The sequence below is a fragment of the Mytilus galloprovincialis genome, chromosome 3, assembly GCF_965363235.1.
Source record: "Mytilus galloprovincialis chromosome 3, xbMytGall1.hap1.1, whole genome shotgun sequence".
Classification (NCBI taxonomy): domain Eukaryota; kingdom Metazoa; phylum Mollusca; class Bivalvia; order Mytilida; family Mytilidae; genus Mytilus; species Mytilus galloprovincialis.
The window spans coordinates 78,335,382-78,345,463 of NC_134840.1; the positions used below are offsets into that span (position 1 = coordinate 78,335,382).

The following is a 10,082-nucleotide window of genomic DNA, read 5'->3' on the forward strand; positions in this document are numbered from 1 at the left end:
AACGAATAAAGAATTTAAAATGGTATTGAAGATGTATGTTGTGGCAAGTGTTGTCATTTTTTAAAGAGCCATGTGATCTGGAGCTATCCAAACTCTTTAGAGGTTTAGCTAGCTATAAAACTAGGTTTAATCTTCCATTTTTTACATATGAAAATCCTGTACCAAATCAGAAATATGACAGTTGTTATCCATTCGTTTTATGTGTTGGTTTTTTTTTTATTTTAAAATTGCCATTTTATGAGGGACTTTCCTTTTTAACTTTCCTCTTAGTTCGGATTTTTTTGTGATTTTACTTTTTGCTAGAATAACATGATTTTGTTTGGTAGTTTGTTCTAAATCGTGTCGTAAGATATTCTTTGAGTCGAGACACAGCTATACATGTTTTGTAGTTTAGAGATGTCGAAACAGGAGTTGCGCATAGATGAATTGCATTATCTTAACAGATATGGTATTGAATTTACTAACACGACAACAAATCAACAGTGCTTATAATCCGCTTCATTTGGACCAATAAATAGTTGTCTCATTGGCAACCATACCACATCTTTTTAATATCTTGTGATGTATTTGAATCTTGATTGCGTATCTATAAAACAATTTGATACTGGTAATTTTAACATGTACGAAATCAAAAGTTTCCCTTTCGCTAACAAGCAACAGGGAAGAACTAGCACAGTGTGTTTACTATTGTATATGATATGATTTACAACACCATGTTTTATATGTGGGTGCAAACTTTATTAATAAATTGAACAATAAATGTCTATCTATTATTTAATATATATGTTTTACTGAGTCGCAGCATATTTATTAGCGCTAGTTATTAATGTATCACCACTAGTACTCTATGATGAAGATTATTCAACTACATCACTATTATCAGCAGATGTTTCACTTGCACTTTCTTGCTCTATTTCCTCTTCTTCTTCCGCTTCCTCCTCCTCCTCCTCTGCCTCTTCTTCTTCCTCTTCATCATCTCCTTCTGCTTCCTCTGAAGATGTTTCTTCACTATCTCCTTCTTCTTCCTCTTCTTCTTCTTGTTCTTCACTGCTGCTGTCACCTTCTGAATATTAAAATTAAAATCAATATCTTTTTAACTATGAATGTAGAAACAAGAATCAAATTGCAAAGCAAATTCTTATTTTCATTTGCTTTCTAACTTTGCAGAACATCTCAGACGTATCATTATTAAATAAAAAAAACTATAAAATACACAAAATTGAAATAATTACAAATTCATAATTCACCCGACAACTTTCCTGTGAGATAAAGAAACAGTACAAATACGAATATAAAAATGAAGAAATGTGGTAAGAAAGCCAAGGAGACCATCCACTAGAGTTCAAATGAAGCGGGAGAAACAATTATGTGTAGACTTTCAAAGACCAATAAAAAGTAAATAAAAGAAAGTATTGCACCGCCATAATTATAAAATATAAGATCATATATATCACACGTAACGGAAGTTGGACTACCTAAAAGATTATCAAGTCAGAGGTATAATCTGTTATAGACATGGAAAAAACTAACATATCTACTTGCAATTTCAAGACGTCAATAAGCCTCGGTATGAGATTGGTACTATTTGTTAAGTTTATACAATACACACCTTCTTCTTCGCTTGTTTCTTCTGGTGCTTCCACAGACATAGGGGCGACTAAAATTAAAATATACATGAATCAGATAATGAACTAATTCTAACGAATAATTTTGACAAATTCAATCCCACACGTGTACATTCAGACCATCAATTCTTCCAATGCAATTTAGATCATATAAAAGTTGCCCTTCCCCGAAAATAAAACTTTTGTTGACAGAAATTATTACATGAAGACCATTTTAAGCCTAAATGTACATGTCCATGACTTTGCATTACACATTGAGGATTAATTAGCTTCTTAGTATACTAATTTAAGATTTCCAGAAAACGAAGGGTTATTTTAGTAGCACTTTCCGTCCGAACGATGATATTTCAATGGAAGACTAAACATTGGATGACAATTGATTGGCATACATGTACAATTCGGAACAAACATAATTTCTATGAAGTTGAATTTAATAATAAAAAAAACAGGTAAAATGTTTTAAAACTGTGAATATTGAAAAAAATAGTTGATTATAAAGAAGTTTTGAATTGGAGGTCTGAAACTAATATGCATGAATCCGAGAAGTCGATTAAAAACATGGTAAAATTAATAAACCTGCGTATTATTTACATAAAGTTATAAATAATCGGTTGTTTTATTCATCAAATATTAAATTGAATATGTATAATCAACAATGAACGAGAGAGGGCTAGGGTGAACATAGGGAAATATGTTTCATAATTTAATGTACATTTATATGATATATCGCATGAAATAAGCAGCCGGGTTCGGGATTTTCTCGCTGTGTTAAATATTAAAATGGTGGCATTCGGCTGTTTTAGGCTCTTTCGTCGGATAGTGTTCACTATAACACATTCCCCGTTTTCATTCTCAATTCTATTACATATTGGTTACGTGAAAACCTTAATTGTTATCAACACAACTTAATATAATGGAAACGAAAGGTTAGGGTACGTGTACACAAAATTGTTGACAAAACTCTTAATCAAACAAAAAACGTTTTTTTTTAGCTGTTCTTCATATCAAAGTCATAATGAGATTGAAGCAGGACAAGACGACTCTTAGAACTGGTTTGAGATTGATACCATTTGTTTAAGGCGGTACCTAACACTACAGGGAGATAACGCTGTAAAATCAGATAAACGTTTTAATCACACTGTATTGTTACGGAAATATTAAGCTTCCCAATGATCAAAATTAGTGTTTGTCAAAATGAAAGTTTTCTGATGAAATTGTTGGTTCAAAACCTTTTAAATTTTTGTATTTTTGTTAAAAGGTCAAATATATATTTTGTAAAAAAAATGAAAAAAAAAGAAAAATAAACGAGCCAAATTGATTTTAATCAAGGTGTTGGGTACCACCTTAAATCAATCGATACACACCTTCTTCTGTTGCTTCTACTGGCGCTTCTACAGCTACTGCTGGCGCGTCCGGAACCACAACGGCATCTAAAATATAAAAATATAGATATGATTTTGCTAAATTCATATTTTACAAAGAATTGACATACATAATTAAAGCGTATATAACACAAACGAAACAAGTATAGTAATATAGCTTTAATTACTTTCATTTATTAAAAGTCACATTGAATGCATAGATATAAATAATTAACGATACGAAAGAGAGGGAAAAATCAAGAGATACGATAAAATATGACTTTATATATTGAATAACAAAAAACTAAATGTAACTTGTCTGAGCATTTTGAACGAAGATAAAATTTGACAAAAACGTATGAAATATTTTTACAAATACGACATAGTGGATGCTTTGTCCACATTCTTAAAATAAAGTACATAAGTATCTTCCATACCGCTTGTCTCCAATGCAGGAGGGTCAATCACAGGAGGGTCAATCACAGGAGGTTCAACCCCAGGCACAGATTCTCCTGTAAATTAATACAATTAAATTTAATGTCTGCTGAATTCAACATGGATTATTGTTATCCATTTTCTTTTACTGGTTTCATTTATTTTACTTCTTTTTCTGTTTTAAAAGTTACAGTTTAAGATTACAAGTAGCTGAACACTTTTCAAGTTTAAATTTACTACTTTTCAGATTTATTAAAATCAATTTTAGACTATTATTTTTCTGACAAAATGCAAATATTAACCATATGAAGATACATACAAAATGCAAACATTACATTGTATAGCTACACAAATTAATGTAAATAATGACATGTGACAACCGATGAGTATGTTATTTCCCCTTTCCAGTGTGCAGCATATTTATACAGTACTGTATAATATTGAAACAATATTGAACCTAGCAGTCGGACAACCGGAAGTCCCTAAAAGGGCAAAATGAATAAACTATGTATTTATTAAAGAATTTAACAGAGTTCAACTCAGGTTCATCATAAGACTGTTATTATTGACAAAACATTAGACATACAAAAATAAGATACACTATAAATAGGCTTATCTTTGTTTTTATATTTGTGTCACATAACATATACTGTGACACAGACAAGCAGAAACAAAAACGGAAAAACACAACCAATAAAAAAAAAGGGCAGGCTAACTTAGTTTTTAATGAAGACTTTATTTTTTTCATAAATAGAATGTTTTAAACATAATTATAAAGACGATAACATTGCGTAATCGGCATGTAGATAGAATCATTTAAATATAATTACATTAGATGTATGTTTCTTTATAATACGTTATTCTGAATGACTGCACTGCAATCTCGCGTTATTCCTTCACAATGAACTTCATTTCAGAATAAGATTTTTTATTCATGATGACACGAGGTCTCACAATAAAGTGCACAGGTAAATTCAATAAAAACTTGATAAAAATCGTGTTTTTATGATCCTAGCTATAAAATGTAATTATAAGTATTGAATGCTTCTTTTTGTAACTTTATAGGGTTGTAAAAGCGTTAACCGTGCGCACATTTTGAGAATGAAGCGCTTCCACGCTTCATACAAAATGTACTTCGGTCACAAAAAGTTACAAAAAGAAACACTCAATTCTTAAATGCATTTTGTCTTTACTTTAATGAAATGTAATTACGGGACACATTGATAGTTAAATTATATCTACCTTTAGTTATTATAACTATTTAAACATGATTGTTTTTTGTTTTTCAAACTTTTTACTATATTTATTGCGATTATAATACATCTAATAAATTAATATGCATTGAATTATAATGACATATTTGTGACTGTACGTTAACAATCAATAAATTATTTGAATGATTATATTAATTAGCAAAGCCTTTAATATGTTTAGATTTAAAATTGCATGCTAGCTTTCTCTCCATTATGCTAATAATCGAACGATAAGTTGTCTAATATAAGTTGCTTTCATGAAACAATAAAATATGAAAAAAAAATAAGATACACTATAAATAGGCTTATCTTTGTTTTTATATTTGTGTCACATAACATATACTGTGACACAGACAAGCAGAAACAAAAACGGAAAAACACAACCAATAAAAAAAAAGGGCAGGCTAACTTAGTTTTTAATGAAGACTTTATTTTTTTCATAAATAGAATGTTTTAAACATAATTATAAAGACGATAACATTGCGTAATCGGCATGTAGATAGAATCATTTAAATATAATTACATTAGATGTATGTTTCTTTATAATACGTTATTCTGAATGACTGCACTGCAATCTCGCGTTATTCCTTCACAATGAACTTCATTTCAGAATAAGATTTTTTATTCATGATGACACGAGGTCTCACAATAAAGTGCACAGGTAAATTCAATAAAAACTTGATAAAAATCGTGTTTTTATGATCCTAGCTATAAAATGTAATTATAAGTATTGAATGCTTCTTTTTGTAACTTTATAGGGTTGTAAAAGCGTTAACCGTGCGCACATTTTGAGAATGAAGCGCTTCCACGCTTCATACAAAATGTACTTCGGTCACAAAAAGTTACAAAAAGAAACACTCAATTCTTAAATGCATTTTGTCTTTACTTTAATGAAATGTAATTACGGGACACATTGATAGTTAAATTATATCTACCTTTAGTTATTATAACTATTTAAACATGATTGTTTTTTGTTTTTCAAACTTTTTACTATATTTATTGCGATTATAATACATCTAATAAATTAATATGCATTGAATTATAATGACATATTTGTGACTGTACGTTAACAATCAATAAATTATTTGAATGATTATATTAATTAGCAAAGCCTTTAATATGTTTAGATTTAAAATTGCATGCTAGCTTTCTCTCCATTATGCTAATAATCGAACGATAAGTTGTCTAATATAAGTTGCTTTCATGAAACAATAAAATATGAAAAAAAAATAAGATACACTATAAATAGGCTTATCTTTGTTTTTATATTTGTGTCACATAACATATACTGTGACACAGACAAGCAGAAACAAAAACGGAAAAACACAACCAATAAAAAAAAAGGGCAGGCTAACTTAGTTTTTAATGAAGACTTTATTTTTTTCATAAATAGAATGTTTTAAACATAATTATAAAGACGATAACATTGCGTAATCGGCATGTAGATAGAATCATTTAAATATAATTACATTAGATGTATGTTTCTTTATAATACGTTATTCTGAATGACTGCACTGCAATCTCGCGTTATTCCTTCACAATGAACTTCATTTCAGAATAAGATTTTTTATTCATGATGACACGAGGTCTCACAATAAAGTGCACAGGTAAATTCAATAAAAACTTGATAAAAATCGTGTTTTTATGATCCTAGCTATAAAATGTAATTATAAGTATTGAATGCTTCTTTTTGTAACTTTATAGGGTTGTAAAAGCGTTAACCGTGCGCACATTTTGAGAATGAAGCGCTTCCACGCTTCATACAAAATGTACTTCGGTCACAAAAAGTTACAAAAAGAAACACTCAATTCTTAAATGCATTTTGTCTTTACTTTAATGAAATGTAATTACGGGACACATTGATAGTTAAATTATATCTACCTTTAGTTATTATAACTATTTAAACATGATTGTTTTTTGTTTTTCAAACTTTTTACTATATTTATTGCGATTATAATACATCTAATAAATTAATATGCATTGAATTATAATGACATATTTGTGACTGTACGTTAACAATCAATAAATTATTTGAATGATTATATTAATTAGCAAAGCCTTTAATATGTTTAGATTTAAAATTGCATGCTAGCTTTCTCTCCATTATGCTAATAATCGAACGATAAGTTGTCTAATATAAGTTGCTTTCATGAAACAATAAAATATGAAAAAATAATTTAACCATGTCTTCCGAAAAAATATTTTTTGGCGTGGCCAAAATTGAAAATTTAATTATCAGAATTAAATAGATATCAGAAGATGTGGTAATAGTAAATAGTGCTGTAAAAGTTAACCATTACGGGCCAAAGAACGGCTTTAACACGGATCCTTGGCTCACACCGAACAGGTTCCTGACTTAAGACAGTTGCAAATAAACGTATGAAAAGGTATAGTGTTAAAAACTAAACTATCAGTAGAAATCGATAAATTGAAATATAAATCTTTCAAATACTTCATGAAATGAATTTTAAAAAAAACCTAATTTTACAAGAGACTTACCGGCAGCAAACATACAAGCAGCAAAGGCGCACAGTATTACGAAAACCTTCATGGTGGATGATATGTTTCTGGATTGTTGTTGTTGTGTATATGACTGGTAGACAACCGTTTTGCATTTGCTGTTCTAAACTACTGCATTTTATACCCCAGTAAGGTGTTACAGCTGTTCTGTAATACGTGAGCTACCTTCGATTCTTTCTTTATCATATTGTATTGAAACGACAGATTGATACTTTAAATTGATTTCTAGTTAATATATTACCAGTAGACAACTTGCGACGAACAAATTTTAATTATACATTAATACAATATTTCAAATTATCCACTGTTATTAAATACATATGTTTTATAAAGACTATTTAATTGTATTGAGTACAATATTCAGTGCATTTATTAAACACGTAGTGTACCTTTATATCCATTTTTGTTGAAATTCAAGCGCAAAATGATTTTAATCAAATTTTGTATTTTTTCCCAGTTTTTACCACAAATTCTGATTCACACTACTGCAAAGTTAACACTGGAACCAATTTGGACCTGGTATCATCGGATGCCTATACATCTATCTTAGTTTGTTTGACTAAAAATATTATTGAAATAAAATCGTTTTCTTATAATTAAATGGTTAAGTTTTTTTCTGTGCCAATTTTTAATTTAAATTCACTTAATTAAATAATGACACCTATTTTTTCCATTTCGATTATCTTAGTTTGAATAAAAAATTATAAGTATTAAGATTGAAAGTCAAATACAGTTATGTGGATGACAATACATGAATATCAAGAAAAGCTATATCAATGACACTTTGCAATAAGATCTAGAAAAAAAATATATTTCGACGCGATATAATTTCATTTTTTTTATATATATATACAGGCTATTTCTTCATCCCATTAGTCCGACACCTTAGTACGTTCGACAACTCAACAGAGCAACACATGTGCAAGCCTTTTAAATAAAAAATACAGTTCATAGAATCGGGTGCCAGACATGTCAGGACTTGTGTTTATTTTCACTTATGAGTATACAAATTAAATAGAAAAGACAGCACTACTCGTCTGGTACATGTATGTATGATATCCCATAAATAGTAGGCAATCTACGATCTTATAGCATTTTGCTTTATTGCTTGACTTATTGTGTGACTTATTGTGTGACTAGTTATTTCGTAAATTTAAACAATCTGCTTAAAAGGTAATTTTATTTATTAATTGAAGTTTGCTTTACGTCTAGTGGCAGATATTTCATGCATGTTCAGGGCAAAAATCATGTAAATTAAATAATTAATATAATTAGTAGGTCCTGAAGAAGGATATCGCCCGGATTGAAAGACAGAAAATTAAGACTGCCTCTGGAAAATGAGGGTGTATTGGACAGACATCGTACCGGACGTGGCCGCGTGTTTATACATGATCCCTAACAGTCATACAGACGCTCCATATTGGCAAGGATTCTACGGACGGTCGTAACAAAAGAGCAACATTGAGCATCTGTTTGTCCTATTATCCAAATCCCAATGCGGCAAATGTTTTTGTGGAGGGAAACCAGTGCCCAGAGTAAACCTTAGACCTTCGATAGGAAACTGACAATGGTAGTCAATTAAGATTGAAGTCGAGTGCATCTGCAACCTCAGTGTTGACTGGCTAGTGATTACAGTAGTAACTTCGTGGACCACTAGGCCACCGAGGTCTTTTGTATGACCGTATATGTAGGTGACATATTGTAAGGCTAAATGTTTATCAAATGTACCCTTGTGTTCCAGCGGCATTCCTAATGTCTAGTCCATCATTCCGGTCGACCCCTAGTACAGCATACTTACTGATAATCATGGTTATTATTAATAAGTTCTCATCCTGAACATTTATGAAATATTTGCCACTGAACATAAAACAATCAATTATCAATAAATACTAGTTCTCTCTTTCATAACCATATACATGTATGAACAGTATTCACATCATCATGTGATACACACAGCTATACAGAAATTAATAGTGATTGCCCTGTAATGTCAAAGCAATGAACAATACTGATTCTTAAAAAAAACCAGTTGTGCCAACTTTTCATGAAGCAAATGCGCACATTTAGCCAAGATCAAAGAGAAAAAAAAATAGATCAAAGGAAAATACCACCAAAAAAGCATGAACATCAGCGAGTATTAAGCGTGAGACTTGGCAGCCCTCCAGAACATCAAACAACTTAATCAATAGATTCCTTACGTCGGCAAATAGGTTTTTGCTGTCTTCTCGATGTATTTGCATTTGCTTAAAAACTCAATTTCTAAAGTATTAGTCTTTGCTTCTCATCAATCGCTTATTTTTGGTTTTTTTTCCTGAACTTATCTGATCTAGGTTGATATATCATATACAGAGAGTAGACATGTTCCTGTGACAGTTTCAGCCAGAAGAAAAATAAATATAGGTTGATACGCGGGAATTCATTTACATATCCACATTTAACAAAACTTGCTCAAAAGCTCTACATGTATAGCCTGCTTTTCCCAACGTTTGGTTTATTATGAAACAAAGAATAACATTATATTCTGACTCTGTTTATTTCAATTTATTTGTATATATTTTATATTTAGACTTTTTTTACAGAGACTGTCATACAAGTGAGAAGTTTAGCTAGCTATAGAATCAGGTTTAATCCACCATTTTTGTACGTAAGAAAATGTCCGTACCGAGTCAGGAATATGACAGTTGTTATCCATTCGTTTGGTGTGCTTGAGGTTTTGATTTAGCCATTTGATTACGTACTTTCCGTTTGAATACTCCACGGAGTTCGGTATTTTTGTTATTTACATTTTACCAGAACGTTTTCATATGAAATTAATAGCGTTCTTCTTTTCGTCAAAACATCAAAGAGATCAAGTTTGTAGTATTTGCAATTGTTTCTGAGAAAAAAGT

The 10,082-nt window shown here is 30.3% G+C and overlaps 1 protein-coding gene across 1 annotated transcript; it reads right to left on the bottom strand.

Annotated features, from left to right (window-relative positions):
* Window positions 1-760: 760 nt before the first annotated feature.
* LOC143069046 (uncharacterized) lies at window positions 761-7,329 on the bottom strand. The gene is made up of 5 exons (XM_076243481.1): window positions 7,174-7,329; window positions 3,424-3,498; window positions 2,990-3,055; window positions 1,610-1,657; window positions 761-1,063 (listed from the first exon to the last, which is right to left on the bottom strand). The coding sequence occupies exons 1-5, from the start codon at window positions 7,223-7,225 to the stop codon at window positions 858-860; spliced, it is 447 nt and encodes a 148-aa protein (XP_076099596.1). The 5' UTR covers window positions 7,226-7,329; the 3' UTR covers window positions 761-857.
* Window positions 7,330-10,082: the final 2,753 nt, after the last annotated feature.